This window comes from Mauremys mutica, chromosome 3, assembly GCF_020497125.1.
Source record: "Mauremys mutica isolate MM-2020 ecotype Southern chromosome 3, ASM2049712v1, whole genome shotgun sequence".
In the NCBI taxonomy this organism is placed as follows: Eukaryota; Metazoa; Chordata; order Testudines; family Geoemydidae; genus Mauremys; species Mauremys mutica.
Genome location: NC_059074.1, coordinates 63,169,884 through 63,187,852, shown reverse-complemented (window position 1 = coordinate 63,187,852; position 17,969 = coordinate 63,169,884). Strand labels below are relative to the sequence as shown.

The 17,969-nt window shown below is 45.0% G+C and overlaps 1 protein-coding gene across 2 annotated transcripts in view; it reads right to left on the bottom strand.

Moving 5' to 3' along the window:
• Positions 1-17,969, bottom strand: part of TTK (TTK protein kinase) — a 128,737-nt gene that overhangs the window by 91,425 nt on the left and 19,343 nt on the right. For both annotated transcript variants that reach the window (XM_045011898.1, XM_045011899.1), the window contains 3 exons: positions 13,447-13,590; positions 12,854-13,079; positions 8,838-8,944 (listed from right to left, as the gene is read on the bottom strand). In XM_045011898.1, the coding sequence (XP_044867833.1) occupies positions 8,838-8,944; positions 12,854-13,079; positions 13,447-13,588 (475 nt within the window). In that variant the 5' untranslated portion in view covers positions 13,589-13,590. The remainder of the gene's footprint in view (positions 1-8,837; positions 8,945-12,853; positions 13,080-13,446; positions 13,591-17,969) is intronic.

Here is a 17,969-nt window from a genome sequence, read left to right as displayed (position 1 = left end):
GATTTAATTCAAACCCCATGCTCTGGATGGTTGAGACAATACAGCAAAAAGAAAAAGCAGCAACTTGAGAATGAAGTCATTAGATTACCTGTAAATAAGATTGACAAATCAGTAACAAGGAACTAGTTTTTTTAAAAATGTGATTCAATTAAATTCACATTCATAGGTTTTTAGGTCATTTGTTCAATAGACTCCTTTTTCAAAGTCAGAACTTTTAAGTACAACAGATTAGAAGTAAACTGTCATCCTAGAATTCTGGGTGTATTGCTTCACTTACTTCCCAGATGAAATTTTTTTATTTCAGAAATAAAATAAGAAAGCAACCTTTCCTGAATGCCAGTCCAAAAAACTCAACGTCAATCTTAAAGTTTTTTCTGACTCATAGGATCACCAAACGTGTGCAGAATCTTTATTTGGAATTTATCTAACAGTTTTATTCATAATGGCCAAACCAGAAAATAATTTAGCTTAGATTTACCCGTGCTAAAAGGGCAGGAGTAGTTTAAAACCAAACAGACCATGTTTATCACTAAAAGGGTAGGGGACTGCTACCTCCCTATATCTTCATATAAAAAGGTGGAACATGGCTTTTTTCTCTTCCAGCCTCCTGTGGCCCACAGATTGGACTGGGCAGAGTGAAGGAAGAGAGTCCACCACCATGAAGGGCAGCACAAACCCGCCTTGAAGTACCCTGTGGTACCATGGAACTGCACTAACCCTCTCTCAGGGCTATGGCTGCATGCCATTAAAGCCTAGTTTAGCCCAGAGTGAGCAGATTATGAATCAGAGTACTCCTGGTGAGCCAGAGCAGTTAAGTAATGTTTTTATCTTTAAAGAAAGCCACTTTTCAGACTAGGACTGCAATTTCAGCAGGAAAATGGATGCTGTAAAGTGAAACACTCTTGTATGAAAACATCCCATAGCCAAATGATATAATCAAACAACAAGTGGAGTTGGTAGATATAAAGGTCAATTTAATCCCAAATAATCCTTGACACCATTTTTAATTTCTGTAATTCACTCAGATTCTATGGCCTGGTCTACACTAGGACTTTAATTCGAATTTAGCAGCGTTAATTCGAATTAACCGTGCACCCGTCCACACCAGGAAGCCATTTAATACGACCTAGAGGGCTCTTTAGTTCGAATTCGGTACTCCACCCCGACGAGGGGAGTAGCGCTAAATTCAACATGGCTATGTCGAATTAGGCTAGGTGTGGATGCAAATCGAACTTACTAGCTCCGGGAGCTATCCCACACTGCACCACTCTGTTGACGCTCTGGACAGCAGTCCGAGCTCAGATGCTCTGACCAGCCACACAGGAAAAGTCCCGGGAAAATTTGAATTCCTTTTCCTGTCTGGACAGTTAGAATCTCATTTCGTGGGTGGACATCGGGGCGAGCTCAGCAGCACTGGCAGCGATGCAGAGCTCTCCAGCAGAGGAGTTCATGTAATCTCTGAATAGAAAGAGGGACCCAGCATAGACTGACCGGGAACTCTTGGATCTGATCGGAGTGAGGGGCGAGGAGTCTGTGCTTTCGGAGCTGCGCTCCAAAAAACGGAATGCAAAGACCTACGAGAAGGTCTCCAAAGCCATGAGAGACAGAGGATACAGCCGGGATGCAAGACAGCGCCGCGTGAAAATCAAGGACCCCAGACAAGGCTACCAAAAAATCAAAGCGGCAAACGGACGCTACGGAGCCTGCCACCACTGCCCCACCAGTGACCATGGACTCTGACGATGGGACAGTGTCGACGGCCAGTTCCTCGGCGATGTTCGCGGACGGGGAAGATGAGGAAGGGTTTCTGGAGAACGAGGCAGGCGACAGCGCTTACAACGCTGGTTTCCCCGACAGCCAGGATCTCTTCATCACCCTCACGGAGATCCCCTACCAACCCTCCCCGGCCATTAACCCGGATCCTGAATCAGGGGAAGGAGCAGTCGGTAAGTGCTTTAACCATGTAAACTTTTATTCTTAATATAACAGGAATCTGAAGTATGTGAAAAGGAGGTCTCTCTATATATGGGGATAGAACAGAAATCCTCCTGGGAGATCTCCACGAAGCTCTCCTGGAGGTAATCGAAAAGCCTCCGCAGGAGGTTCCTGGGGAGAGCTGCCTTATTGTGTGCTCCGTGGTAGCACACTTTTCCGCGCGAGGCTTTCATGAGGTACTCAGGGAGCATTGCCTCCCCGAGCACGGCTGCGTAGGGCCCTGGTTTGTGCTGGCTTTCACGCAGCATGCGCTCTCGATCTCCTTCAGTGGCCGCCCTCAGGATGATCTCGCTCGGAGACTCCTGCATCTAATTAGGGGAATTACTGTAATGTTACGCCTGGTCCAAAGTATTTTTAAAAAATCTCCGGACAGACGGCATAGCAGAGACTCAGCATGCTGCTGCGTGACGAGCGTAACGGAAAGCCAAAGAATCAAATGGACGCTCATGGAGGGAGGGGGGACTGAGGACGCAAGGTATCCCACAGTTCCTGCTGTCTCCGAAAAGCATTTGCATTCTTGGCTGAGCTCCAAATGCTTCTAGGGTCAAAAACAGTGTCCGCGGTGGGTCAGGGCATAGCTCGGCAATTTACGCAGCCCCCCAACCACCCCCAGAAGTGAAAGGGAAAACAATCCTCTCTTGACTCTTTTACATGTCACCCTATCTTTACTGAATGCTGCAGATAGACGCGATGGTGCAGCACTCAACACCAACATCCTTGCTCCCCCCACGCTATGGATGACTGATGGTACAATACGACTGGTATCCGTCGTCATCATCAGCCTACTGGCACATGGGGCAGTGCAAAAGGACTGGTAACCATGCAGACTACCATCCGTTAGGTCGATCAAGGGCGCCTGGCCCTAATTTTTCCTGGTAGATGGTACAATATGGCTGATAACCATCGTCATCATAGCAACAGGGGGCTGAGCTTCATCAGCCCCCACCCTTCATGTGTAAAGAAAAGATTCAATTGCCCCTGGACTAGCAGCAGGATGCTGGGCTCCTCTCCTCCACACTCCTTAATGTCCTATCTGAACTATCATAGCAACTGGAGGCTGCCTTCCACTCATTTCTCACTAACAAGTCACTGTGTCTTATTCCTGCATTCTTTATTACTTCATCACACAAGTGGGGGGACAACGCTATGGTAGCCCAGGAAGGCTGGGGAAGAATGGAATGAACAGGTGGGGTTGTTGCAGGAGCACCCCCTGTGAATAGCATACAGCTCATAATCTATGCAGGATCTGACACAGAGCAGCTGTGCTCTCTGGTTCTCTGATACAGTGGTTCTCTAGTACACTTGCCCATATTCTAGGCAGGACTGATTCTATTTTTAGATACCAAAAAGGAGGGATTGACTCAGGGAGTCATTCCCAATTTTGGCTTTTGCGCCCCTGGCTAAGAGCAGCAAATGGTGCAGTGCAAAAGGACTGGTAACCATGCCCATCTTATTAGCAATTTATGGTGTGGTAGATGGTACAATATGGCTGGTAACCATCTCTGCTGTCATGCAAAAGCAAAAGCATGCTGCTGTGTAGCGCTGCTGGACTGCCTCTGTCAGCGGCATCTAGTACACATACGGTGACAGGCACAAAAGGCAAAACAGGCTCCATGGTTTCCACGATGTGGTGTCTGCCAGGGCAATCCAGGGAAAACGGGCTTGAAATGATTGTCTGCTGTAGCTTTCCCGGAGGAAGGGATGACTGACGACATTTACCCAGAACCACCCGCAAAAATGGTTTTTGCCCCATCAGGCACTGGGATCTCAACCCAGAATTCACAGAGACAGATTAGACTGTGTTCATTCTTCGCAAAAATTTATCTTGGCAAGGAATTCACTCCCTTTTTCCCATCACACAGCTTGGACTGTCTCCAGACCCGCCAGAGCATCCCCCTCACAGGGGCTGGCAAAGATTAGGCGGCGAAATAAAAAGACACGGGACGAGATGTTCGCTGAACTTCTGGGGTGCTCCCGAGACGACGCGGACCAGCAGAGCCAGTGGAGGGAGACCCTCTCTCTGTACCAGCGCTCACACAGCGAACGGGAGGAGAGGTGGCGTGAGGAAGACAAGCAGGCGACTCAAATGCTGCTTGGACTAATGAGAGAGCAAACGGACATGCTCCCGCGCCTTGTGCATGTTCTGCAGGACCTCCGGCAGGAGGACAGAGCCCCCCTGCAGTGTATCTGCAACCGCCCTCCCCCGCCACAAAGTCCCATACCCCCCTCACCCAAAATAACCAGAAGGAGGGGCGCCAGAGGCCGTGTAAACTGTCACTGCACCCCAGCAGAGTGCTCAAGTACCCAAAAGCTCTCATACCCTAAATTTTGAAAAGTCCTTTCCTTCCCGCCTCACTCAAGCCCCCATCCCAGTTTCATCCCCTAACTGTCTAGTTGATAATAAAAAATACTTTTCTGTTAATTACTGTATCCGTCATGTTCTTTTAGAGGAGACTGTGTTTGAAGGGGGGGAAGGGGGTTGGTAATTTGACAGGACAATCACCTTTACCAGGGTACAGACATGGGGGCAGGATCAGCAGCAGGTCACACACACACTGCAGTCAGTACGCACCCTGGTCGGTATGGGAGGTGGTTTGCAAGTTCTGTGTGGGTGGGGGGGTACGTGACTTTGTAGCGGGGGAGGGGGGTTACAGATCTCATGCAACGGTCCCTGTCCTGGACCACAGAGCCACGCAGCAGAGGAATCTGTATCCGTCCTCCCCCGCCAAAAGGCCACATAGCCCACGCACACAGAGTCCCAAAAAGGAGGGATGGCAGGCTCCGTTGAAACATCCAGTCCGGCACTGCAGACTGCTCTGGGAGCAGGAGCCTGTCATTCCTCGAGTTTACAGGCAGTCTTTACATCACTGCACATCCTACCCAGCACAGTCCGTATCCCAGTTTCAACCCTGTAACGCAAAGTCATCAATAAAGAAATCTTTGTAAAGTTACAGTGGAACATGTATTTTATTTTTAAACGTGTGTTGGAAGTTGGGGAAGCGGGGTATGTAACTGCAGATGCTAGTCAACAGTCACTTGGTAAAGAAACAGGGGCAGCTTCAGCTTCTCTGTAAAGAAACTGAACAGTCACAGGTCACGCTGCTCACTGCTCGCTGGTACTTGAAGAGTTCCTTGTCGCTGTGCAAGGTGCCTGCATAGGGCTTCACGAGCCAGGGCATTAGCGGGTAGGCTGGGTCCCCGACGATCACTATAGGCATCTGCACATCCCCAAGACTTATTTTGTGGTCCTGGAAGAAACTACCTTCCTGCAGGCGTCTAAACAGACCAGAGTTCCTGAAAACACGCACGTCATGAACTTTGCCTGGCCACCCGACGTTGATGTTGGTAAAACGTCCCCCATGGTCCACCAGTGCTCGCAGCACCATTGAAAAGTAGCCCTATTTCTCAGCAGCTGACAGTCAAAGAGGTGGACGATAAGGTGCGAGGAGTTGACAACGGCCATAACTGCAGCGGGATCCGTGCTCAAAGTGCTGTGGTACCCGCGCTGTCACTGAGCAGAAAAGTGCACGAACAGATTGCCCGCACGCGCTTTCAGGGAGGGAGGGAGGGAGGGCGTGATTGACGGTTCAATGATGACAGTTACCCAAAACCACCCTCGACACATTTTTCCCCCCAGCATGCATTGGGGGGAAATCCCAGGATTCCAATGGGCAGCGGGGAATGCGGGAACTGTGGGATAGCTTCCCACAGTGCACCGCTTCCAAAGTCGACACTGGCCCCTTTACTGTGGACTCACACAGTCGAACTAGTGTATTTAGTGTGGATACACAACTTCGACTTCATAAGGTCGATTCCACAAATTCGAATTAAGTTGATTCGAAATAGTCTTGTAGTGTAGACGTACCCTATGATGAGTGAAATACAAACAACAGTAGCCTTGACATTAATATCTTACCTATTGCAGAGCCATTTGTACTCATTTATGTGTGCAGTAGTTCTATAGATATTGCCAGCGTTCCCAAAATAAGGTACACCTCTACCCCAATATAATGCTGTCCTCAGGAGCCAAAAAATCTTACCGCATTATAGGTGAAACCACATTACATCGAACTTGCTTTGATCCGCCCCCTCCCGGAGCACTGCTTTACCGCATTATATCCGAATTCGTGTTAATTTGGGTTGCGTTATATCGGGGTAGAGGTGTATAAGGTCTTCAGTTTGGTTTATTTATTATATAGCACCATTAGTGTGCATGGCACTTTGACAAATCACCTGCCTTGAATATTTTACAGTCCAATTTAAACAGAAAAGTAAAGTGAGGAAGTTACATCATTACACAAATGCACATTTTTTTCTTAGATGCAGGTGGCAACGTTAGTAAGACAGAGAGTCTTCTGTCAAATATTACAAATGGTAGCCAGTCTGGAGTGAGGAGTTCCGCACTAAGCCTTCTCACTATTGAAAACCTCCAAAGCTTAAGAAAACTTATGGCTATTTTAGCACTTTGCCAAAATGTATCTGCCTGATGAGATACAGTAGGTTATAACCATGTTGCAGAACAAGAAAAATAAATGCTGTGATGCACATATATATATATATATATATATAATGGTCGTCTAGCAATGATAGGAAAAGGAGATGAAAGGAAAAAAATGTAATGGGGCCTAACCACAAGCGGGAAGATAATTCCTTCTCTAAAAACAGCAGCCTATCTACCTTAAGGGCTTCTGAGGCAGGATTCACCTAAAAACTGATGAAAGTCTGCATCAGCTCATGGTTGTCTGGTACAGTCAGTACTCCTTGTACAAGTTGTAAAACAGAGAGGGTTATGGGCGGAGTGCTTTGATTTATATCAGTAATTTTAATCTTGATTTAAATCTGCAAGCAAGAAACTTTGGATTTAATCATCGATTTTCATCTTGTTAAGCATTTGTACTCTTTCCTGTCTTATAGAAAGGTTTGTTCTCATTGGTTGGTATAACATGTTGACTTGCAACTAAAAATAGCTTCTTCTAGGTAGGAAAGACACCACCTACATTTCCACTAGAGCTTATGCCCCTTCTGGGCTAAAAAAGGAAGTCTGCTAAAGAGAAGGAGAAAAGTAAAGCAGTGTAGGACACTTTCCTCATCCCATCCACTGGAGCATCTGTAACCCATGGTTTCAGATCCAAGTAGCCCCTGGGAGGGTGGCAATTGAAACTGGAGGAAACAAACATGTGGATATCAGTGATAAAGTCATAGAGAATAATAAGACGACCTCTTCGAGGGAGTAAGCCTTTGGATGGATTAGAATCCAATTTCACTAGCCCATCTAGAAGTTTAGGTGGCCTGAAACCTGGGTATTTGAGATATGCAAGACTTCTTCCCAGATGAGCAGGGGGAATCCTTTAAGAGCAGTTTCCTCTTGGTTCTGAAAATTCAGGTACATCACCACAGCTCTATTTTCCAACATGGTTTGGACATGGCTGGACAAGCTTATTCTAGTCCAGCCATAGATATCAGAAAAAAACTCGTCCCCTCCCGCCTTTGCCCGCCCCCCCCAAAAAAATTCACAATTGTGGAAGAAGAAACAGAAGAGTCAGAACTAATTTTAACTGCAGTTACCTTGACTGTAGAAGAGTTAGTTTTGGATCTTAGCTTGCAGAAGAACATGGGTGGAATTGGGTCCAATCAGACTTATACTTCATTGGGTATTTGCTAATGGAGAAGGAACAAATTGAGAACTTAGCTTTGCTTCATTTGAAAAGTTGGAGTGGAGAGGTTTAAGACCTCCTTGAGAACTGAAACTAGGCCGCCACTAAGGAACCTTGTAATGAAGAACAAGGAGGCAGGTCTTATATTAAATTTCTCCTCCCAGTTAGATCCTGTAGGCTCTCTAAAACCTTGAGTGAAAAATATCAGGATGACAGTAACTAGAATGATGGAAAATCCTGTCTCATTTTACAGAAGCTGTTGACTGCTAAGAAAATGAGAACAGTCTGTATTTCCATTAGCCACTAATAGCTGACCTGGAGATGCCCAAACATAGCTGCTCACACATAATTTGATGGCTCTGCTTTTCAGATGAGAATCTCAAAATGGACACCCTCTAGAGGAAGGTAGATGACTTCAATTCAGAAAACATGACCAAGTCCCATCTTGGTCATGGAAAGAAAGATTCTGGTAGATTTTATGGAGATATCCAAGCAGTGGTATGCACACAAGAACAAAGAAGCACAGCCTGCCATGGCCATTTCTGAAATAAGGAGACTGACCAAGACATGTTGCAAAAAACTATCTCCCTCTAAGATAGCTAACCTGCCTCTTGCTTGATTTTTTTTAAATTTCAGTTGAGAGTTGTTTAGAAGTTTGTCAGAGATATTAATTATGAGTTAAAAACTACAGGGTGAGGGGGGAGATGATTGACCCAAAATAATTTTTTGATTGGCTACCCTGTGCTTGATTGAAAGATGGAGACACTTCTTTGTACTCGTGGAAAAAGCTTCACAGAAAACTCAAGTCTTTACACACATTAACAATTTCCATAGAAAAGTTTTGTGTGGACAAGAATCATATCTCAGATTTCTAGGCAGTGAAGCAGTATTCAAAGTCTCTCCTATCTCATATGAAGCTATATTAGAATATGTTGGAAGATCTGCTTTCTCTAATGATATGGATTATGTAGGCTTCAGTAATCAGTCCTAAATATACCATATTCAACAGAACACACTTTCTAAAACAAATCTGAGACCCATATTCTACTAAGAAAAAAAACCCACACTTTTCTGAAGGGAAGAAACCAATATTCTATTTTCTTAATATATTAAAAATTATACTGATTTTTTAAACAAATATAAAATAGTGAGGCAAAAGCTTCCAATATTAGAAAAACTTCCACATACCTTGTGACAGTTCAAATTGTGCCAAAGCTACGTGCACGAAAGCAAATTTCTTGCAGTTCAGTCTGGCAAGATGAAACTGGTCACGTGCCTCCTCTGGGTCTTGAAAACTGTAAAACAGAACACTGATGCTTATGTAGAGAGGAAAAGCTGGAAATGAAACAGTAAAGGAAACTTAAGGGCAGGGTTCCATATATTTAGTGATGGACAAGGGATCTACTGCAAAATTCACCTTTGCCACAGTACTGCCCTCCATTAGCTAAACAAAAATCTTTCTACTCCTCACAACTGTTAAAAAATAAATTAAACAAATGTACACTGTTTTCCTTGAGTCTGCAGGAAGACAAAGAATAACAGAGGTGTTAACTGCCCTAGTCAATACCAGTGAGGGTATTCTCAAACCTGAGGAGGATAATTTTAACTACCAATACTTTTTTACTTGAAGATAATTTTAGTCGAAAAAATTAGCAATATACTTAAACCACACACAAACCTCCAACATGCGTATAAGGTGCTAAAACCCAAATGTGTCAAAGCCTCCAGCTTTCCCCTAACTTATGTTTTTGCCACTATAAAAATCTGCAGTGTACCAAAAATATTAGAATGAGGTGATAATGTGAAAAAAATGAATACAACATCAAGACACAGGAGCTACTATATTAACTGAATTCTGAAATGAATCTGTCACAGAATTTCCAGTCTGCCACACCAAACTGTTGCAGAATCCAGGGATTTTGCCACAGAAACAAGGTCCTCGTTGAAAAGTACAAATTCATATGTACCTCCTCATACTTAGCTTTAAATAGCAAGAAGGATGATGTTTAAAATCTGGTGAAGGCACAACACTAGGTTAACTACTAACAAACTACTTAAACTATTTAACTAAATAACTAAAGGGTACTACTGAGCTAAAACTATTTACAAAACACACAGAGAAATCTCGCTGTGGTGCAGTAAACAAGGGGGGGGAAGGGACAAGTGATCACCAACTCAGTTCCTTCTCACCACCCGCTGCCTGTGGTGGTAGGATGCAGAATGTCCACCAACTTATGTGGGTTTTCTTGGATCAGTTCCACCTGGATTCCCAGGGAATTAACCATCCTGCTAATGAACTCTTGCTATGTTTTAAAGTCATCTGAAATAGGTGAAAATGAATCAGGACACAAGGCTTCATCTAGTGATGCAGATGAATTGTTGGCATATAAAAAGGAGTCCTCAGCCTCCAACTCCAATGGTTGTTGCGCCATGGGTACTGAAAGATTGGGTACCTGGGGCAGGCTGTTTCCAAGCCCTGTACTAGGCACAGGACCTTCTATGTCAATGGGATGCACTGAAGAGCTTTGTCTAGACTGCTCTAGGGAATCCGATCCAGAAGCTGGCGGAATGTGCCATGGGTTCCCATACGGCCATTTGTATGTATAGTACTGGGGGAAAAGGGGCAGGCAGGCACCTGGCAGACAGCCAGGGTGATCTCTCTCTTGATCTGCTACTGTATTAATGACTATGACGTGCTAGATTTTGCCACTGAAGAATGAGTGGGAGCTAGTATAGATCTTCTCTTCAGTAAAGAGACACACAGCTCTTTCATTGAATCCAACAAACAGAAACAGTACTTCCTGTGAGATGTAGCTGTATGTACCATCTTCAGAACTGATACAAAAGGTTTAAGCCTCACTGGTATTGCATGTCTCAAAGTTGGTACCAGAGATTTCCTGACCATAGCAGTAAAGGTATCCAATGGGACTGGTATGAAAGAGGGGAGCCCAGTACCAAAAAAAGGCACTACCTGTGGTACCGAATGCATGACTTGAGCAGAATGTCAATACTCTGCCATAGTAGACTGTTTGTATGGATTCCTCCTAAGTTCTTTGCCATTGCATCAACTACTGCTGTCATCTGTACCAAAATTGCTTGTGGCGGTGCTGAAGTTGGTGCCTCAACTAATAGTCTCACCTGTGCTGGCCTCGATGTTACCTCAGCAGGTACCAAGTCAATGACTAGGCTTCCTGTAGAAGTCCACCCATTAGTAACAACAAACTGCGAGTCTCCACATACACTCTAACCTTGCCACACAATGGTTCCCTGAAGACTTACTGAAGCTTTACAGTGTCCCAAATGCCCTTAAGAAGAGGAACCCTTTTTTGCTTTTGAAGTCAGATTTCATCCTGAGACTGACTTGTAGGTCTTACAAGGTGTTCTCAGAGAAGGAAAACACTTCTTCTCCAGTCCCAGAATTTCTGACCACACACAGCAAGGAAGGCAGAAAGAGCCATAGGAGAACCACTTGAGGCCAAGAGAGAAGTGCTGGGTCCAGACAACCCAGGTCCAAGGAGGGACGCATGGCACACTCCATGAAGTAATCTCTCAACCTAATATTTCTGGACTTCTGGATCCTCTTTTTAAAAGATCTACAAATAGAGCACCTGTCTCTAATATGTCCCTGGCCAAGACAAAGCAGGCAGCAGGTATAAGGATCACTAACTGGCTGAGACCCTGCACATGAAACAGTGCTTGAAACCAGGAGACTTGGGCAGAACCAAGCTCCTGGTACCAAGGAAAAACAAGCTTGGAAAAGTAAACATAAAAAACTTTTACAAAAACAGAAATAAAATATTACCATGGGGAAAAAAAAAACCATGAATAACCTAAACTATTTACAATATGAAGGAAAAGCTTTCCCCAAGATAAAAAGGAAACCTTGAGCAACAGTCCACAGATAGCTCCACAGGTAGTAAGAAGGAACTGAAGAGAGCGTGGGAGCAACTCCACTCTTTACACCTTCAGCTTGATGTATGAAGAAGTGAACATCTCATGCGCTGCCCTGACAGGTACCACTAAGGAAACTCTGGATAGACATACTAGTACACTAGACACACACAGAATAGACATGTGCAGTCTCTCAAAGAAGAACCACCCCTTTCCACTCCTGTTTCACTGACAATAAGTTAAGGGGATGTTCATTAGTTTCATTTTATCGGGTAAAGTTATATTTTGGTAAAGGTATATTTTGACTTGTTTTTCTTACTGATATGACAGAAACAAAGACAACAGTGCCTCTCATTCTGGAATAGTCAAGGGAGCAGGCTTGGATAAATCCAAATGTTTTTTCTGAAAGATCCATTACTGTTAAATAGATAAGTTGCCCCACTGAGAAGCAAGTTGTGTACCACAACACAAAAGTTATAGCAAGTAGGTTCTAAAATTCCAAAGAGAGAAAAAGCATGTTTTTTGAGGTGAACAGGTTAAAATACAACTAAGCATTATTACCAACAATACAGAGTTGAGGTGAAACTTGTTAAAATTACCAGTTGCCTACCTTTTTGGTACTTCCACACAATATTTAAGTTTTTACAAAATTGGGGGTGAAGGGGAAGGAAAGAATGGGAGGCCTCCTCATATCATTTTCAACCTCCCTCACACATACAATCCAAGTAAAAGAAAATTATTTTTAAATAAGTGTTATTGGAAGTAACAGAACTGACTAATATTTTGGTGAGATGTGGTGTGTTCCCCCCTCCCACATACCTATGTGTTAAAAATAAGCTGATCAATCACACTCATCGGTATATAAGAAAATATGCCAGCTGATGTCACAATAAGTAGGTTTACATTAGTCACTTATCCTGCACAAGCAGTTAGTTTCTGTTGGTCCTAGGTGCCCTCTAAATACACCTCTACCCCAATATAACGCGACCCGATATAACACGAATTCAGATATAACGCAGTAAAGCAGCGGTCGGGGGGGGGGGGGAGGGGGGGCAGGGCGACACGCTTCGGCGGATCAAAGCAAGTTCAATATAATGTGGTTTCACCTATAACACGGTAGATTTTTTGGCTCCTGAGGACAGCGTCATATCGGGGTAGAAGTGTACAAGTTAACTAACATGAATGTTAATAGGAGTATTTATTTGCCCTAAGGGCAAAAGAGACTTTTGTTAATAGTGTCTATTTTGCCATTAGTAAAATTCAGAAGTCCTCTTTTGAAGTTTTCTTATTTTAAATTGGTGATTAGTACTTACGCTTTCAACTCAGCAAATCTCACTAGGATCCGAGCATAGTTCTCATTTTGGCTGTGTTTTTCTGCAGGTAGTGCAGCAACTGCTTGACTGTAACGGCCAATCAATCTATTCAATAGACTAATATCAGTCTGAGGTATACCCTTTTTTTCCAGTTTAAGCAAGAAACTCAGCCAGTCTTCTGGATTATTTGCAGTCATCATAATTTGATTAACAGTGCCAGAGTTATCTAAGAAAAAAAAGCAACAACCACCAAATACATTCTTAGTATACACACACACACACATATATATATATACACACACACACACGAACACTAAAAGAAAGGGGGGGTTTTCAATATTTGCAAAAAAAAATCTAAATATGAGTAATCTACAAACAAGTGCAGTTACTGAAAGAAAGGATCTAAGCAGCATTATTAAGAGGAGCTGAAATTTGTAACTTGTTTTGGACATCACTTTTTTGTCTTCAAAACACTGTAAAAAGAAAATGCTGAAATAGATTAAACTGTTTTGCTTAACAGTTCTCAGACTAGTTGACTTTATCATCAATTGCAGTAAGAGTGAAAATGCAGATTAACAAAAAAAAAAACATACCTGTTGTATCAGCTGAGACTTTAGTAAAATTAAGCTCATCAGTAACATTGTCTTCATTTTTATATTTATTTTTCAGGTCTCTGACTCGATTCATGATTGAAGCAATTGTCAGTCCTCTTTCGCTTAAATCCTCCTCCTCCATCTCTAGACACACAGATAAAAGACAAGGTAACTACTGCAGAGTTCTGTTGCAGTCAAGGTTCAAGTGAAAGATTCTGTAGCAGATACCCTTTAGAGAAGCCTGAAAGGTGTCCTCATGTACATTTTGAAGATTAAGACCATTCCATATCTATGTATGAAATAGCTTTTGCTGAAATAAGTAAGAACTTCTGTTATCAAGGCAATTTTAATATACTCTTGAAACAAGTTATTTTTACTAGTTTGTTAATGGTATTGTAGCCCTGAGGATTAATCTGTTGGTCTGTATAAAATGTCTTTTTGATAAAAGTGTGTAGGCTTTATAGATTATAGAATTATTTGCAATAGTTGAAATGCAAGATACCTACAGACATCCAGGCCAGATACATGCAGGTCAGCATCCTGCATGACGCTGATGGCAACCTTTAGGACCCTTACTCAGAAAAGTAATAATAGAATACAAACCTACGCAAATGTCTGGAGACCTTTGAATGTCTGAAGACCTTTTACCTACTGCCAATAGCAGTAAAGGGTGGAAAGTGGGGATTTTTGCTCACAAATCTAACAAGTACACCACAAATGCGTACATATATGTCACTCATACGCATATAAATGTTAGCCTATGGGCATGTGTACCCTAACCTTTCCGTGGGGGAAAGACAAATTTGGGCATAGGATTTCCAGATAGGCCCTATAAAAAGGGTGATGATACACCATTCGGGAGGCGATACACCCATCTATTTCCTTATCGTCTCAACCTATATCGATGCCTCCCTCTCCTACGAAAGCTGTTAACTATTGACAGATTGTAGTGTTATTTCTTTTCAAAGCTGTAAGTATAAAGGACTCTAATTTCTGCTTTATCTTTAAAAGCATCTAGTTTATAAAGGGTTAAACTTATAACCATTTTATCACTTCCTTTATCTTAGGCCTGGTCCACACTAGGACTTTAATTTGAATTTAGCAGAGTTAATTCGAATTAACCGTGCACCCGTCCACACCACTAAGCTATTTAATTCGACATAGAGGGCTCTTTAGTTCGACTTCTGTACTCCTCCCCGACGAGGGGAGTAGCGCTAAATTCGAAATGACCATGTCGAATTAGGCTAGGTGTGGACGGAAATCGACCTTAGTAGCTCCGGGAGCTATCCCACACTGCACCACTCTGTTGACGCTCTGGACAGCAGTCTGAGCTTCGATGTTCTGATCAGGCACACAGGAAAAGCCCCGGGAAAATTTGAATTCCTTTTCCTGTCTGGACAGTTTGAATCTCATTTCCTGGTTGGACATCGGGGCGAGCTCAGCAGCACTGGCAACGATGCAGAGCTCTCCAGCAGAGGAGTTCATGCAATCTCTGAATAGAAAGAGGGCCCCAGCATGGACTGACCGGGAAGTCTTGGATCTGATCGGTGTGTGGGGCGAGGAGTCTGTGCTTTCGGAGCTGCGCTCCAAAAAACGGAATGCAAAGACCTACGAGAAGGTCTCCAAAGCCATGAGAGACAGAGGATACAGCCGGGATGCAACGCAGTGCCGCGTGAAAATCAAGGACCCCAGACAAGGCTACCAGAAGACCAAAGCGGCAAACGGACGCTCCGGAGCCTGCCACCACTGCCCCACCAGTGACCGTGGAACTCTGACGATGGGATAGTGTCGACGGCCAGTTCCTCGGCGATGTTCGCGGGCGGGGAAGATGAGGAAGGGTTTGTGGAGGACGAGGCAGGCGACAGCGCTTACAACGCTGGTTTCCCCGACAGCCAGGATCTCTTCATCACCCTCACGGAGATCCCCTACCAATCCTCCCCAGTCGTTAACCCGGACCCTGAATCAGGGGAAGGATCAGTCGGTAAGTGCTTTAAATATGTAAACTTTTATTATTAATGGAACAGGAATCTGAACTATGTGAAAAGGAGATCTATATATATGGGGATAGAACAGAAATCCTCCTGGGAGATCTCCACGAAGCTCTCCTGGAGGTAATCGAAAAGCCTCCGCAGGAGGTTCCTGGGGAGAGCTGCCTTATTGGGTGCTCCGTGGTAGCACACTTTTCCGCGCGAGGCTTTCATGAGGTACTCAGGGAGCATTGCCTCCCCGAGCATGGCTGCATAGGCCCCTGGTTTGTGCTGGCTTTCACGCAGCATGCGCTCTCGATCTCCTTCAGTGGCCGTCCTCAGGGTGATCTCACTCGGAGACTCCTGCATCTAATTAGGGGAATTACTGTAATGTTACGCCTGGTCCAAAGTATTTTTAAAAAATCTCCAGACAGACGGCGTAGCAGAGACTCAGCACGCTGCTGCGTGACAAGCGTAACAGAAAGCCAAAGAATCAAATGGACACTCATGGAGGGAGGGGGGACTGAGGACGCAAGCTATCCCACAGTTCCTGCAGTCTCCGAAAAGCATTTGCATTCTTGGCTGAGCTCCCAATACCTGTACGGTCAAACACATTGTCCGCGGCAGTTCAGGGCATAGCTCGTCAATGTACCCCTCTCCCCCACCGCTAGAAGGAAAAGGAAAAAAAATCGTCTCTTGACTCTTTTAAATGTCACCCTATGTGTACTGAATGCTGCTGGTAGACGCGATGCTGCGGCACTGTACTGTAGCATCCTCTCTCCCACCCCCCCGCCTCATGGGTGGCTGACGGTGCAATAAGACTGATATCCATCGTCATCATCAGCCTTGCGGTAGATGGTGTAGTGCAGTAGGATTGCTACCCATCCTCGTCATCAGCCCATAAGTAGACGGCCTGCTAACAGTCTTCATCATAGCAACAGGGGGCTGAGCTCCATCAGCCCCCGCCCTTCATGTGTAAAGAAAAGATTCTGTATTGCCTGGACTATCATAGCAGCAGGATGCTGGTCTCCTCTCCCCCACACTGCTTAATGTCCTGTCTGGACTATCATAGCAGCTGGAGGCTGCCTTCCCCTCATTTCATTTCATTAACAAGTCACTGTTTCTTATTCCTGCATTCTTTATTACTTCAGCATACAAATGGGGGGACACTACAACGGTAGCCCAAGAAGGCTGGGGGAGGAGGGAAGCAACAGGTGGGGTTGTTGCAGGGGCACCCCCTGTGAATGGCATGCAGCTCGTCATTCCTACGGGATCTGACACGGAGCGGCTGTGCTCTCTAGTTCTCTGATACACTGCAACCCTAGTACAGTTGCCCCATATTCTAGGCAGGACTGATTCTATTTTTAGATAACAAAGGAGGGATTGACTCAGGGAGTCATTCCCAGTTTTGTCTTTTGCGCCCCCGGCTAATCTCGGCCAGGGGCACCTATGACAGCAGCAGAAGGTATAGTGCAGTAGGACTGTTAACCGTCCTCACCTTGCCAATTTACAATGGCATTGTAGATGGTGCAATATGGCTGATAACCATCTCTGCTGTCATGCAAAAGCAAATGAATGCTGCTGTGTAGCGCTGCTGAATCGCCTCTGTACGCAGCATCTAGTACACATACGGTGACAGTGACAAAAGGCAAAACAGGCTCCATGGTTGCCACGCTATGGTGTCTGCCAGGGTAATCCAGGGAAAACGGGCTCGAAATGATTGTCTGCCGTTGCTTTCCCGGAGGAAGGAATGAGTGACTACATTTACCCAGAACCACCCGCGACAATGAAATTTGCCCCATCAGGCACTGGGATCTCAACCCAGAATTCCAAGGGTCGGGGGACACTGCGATGGGGTGGAACAGGGGCAGAGTTTATGCTTTCCGGATTGCCTGCAGCAGGAGTGCGCACGAGATAGGTGCTGTGCATGCTCTTGTTCACAGATACAGACTAGACTGTGTTCATTGTTCGCAAAAATGTATCTTTGCAAGGAATTCACTCCCTTTTTCCCATCACACAGCTTCGACTGTCTCCAGACCTGCCACAGCATCCCCCTCACAGAGGCTGGCAAAGATTAGGCAGCGAAAGAAAAAAACACGGGACGAGATGTTCACTGAACTTATGGGCTGCTCCCGAGCCGAGGCGGACCAGCAGAGCCAGTGGAGGGATACCCTCTCTCTGTACCAGCGCTCACACAGCGAACGGGAGGAGAGGTGGCGTGAGGAAGACAAGCAGGCGACTCAGACGCTGCTTGGACTAATGAGGAAGCAAACAGACACGCTCCGGCGCCTTGTGGATGTTCTGCAGGACCGCAGGCAGGAGTTCAGAGCCCCCCTGCAGTGTATCTGCAACCGCCCTCCCCCGCCACAAAGTCCCATACCCCCCTCACCCAAAATAACCAGAAGGAGGGGCGCCAGGGGCCGTGAAAACTGTCACTGCACCCCAGCAGAGTGCTCAAGTACCCAAAAGCTCTCATACCCTAAATTTTGAGAAGTCCTTCCCTTCCTGACTCACCCAAGCCCAAATCCCAGTTTCATCCCCTAACTGACTAGTTAA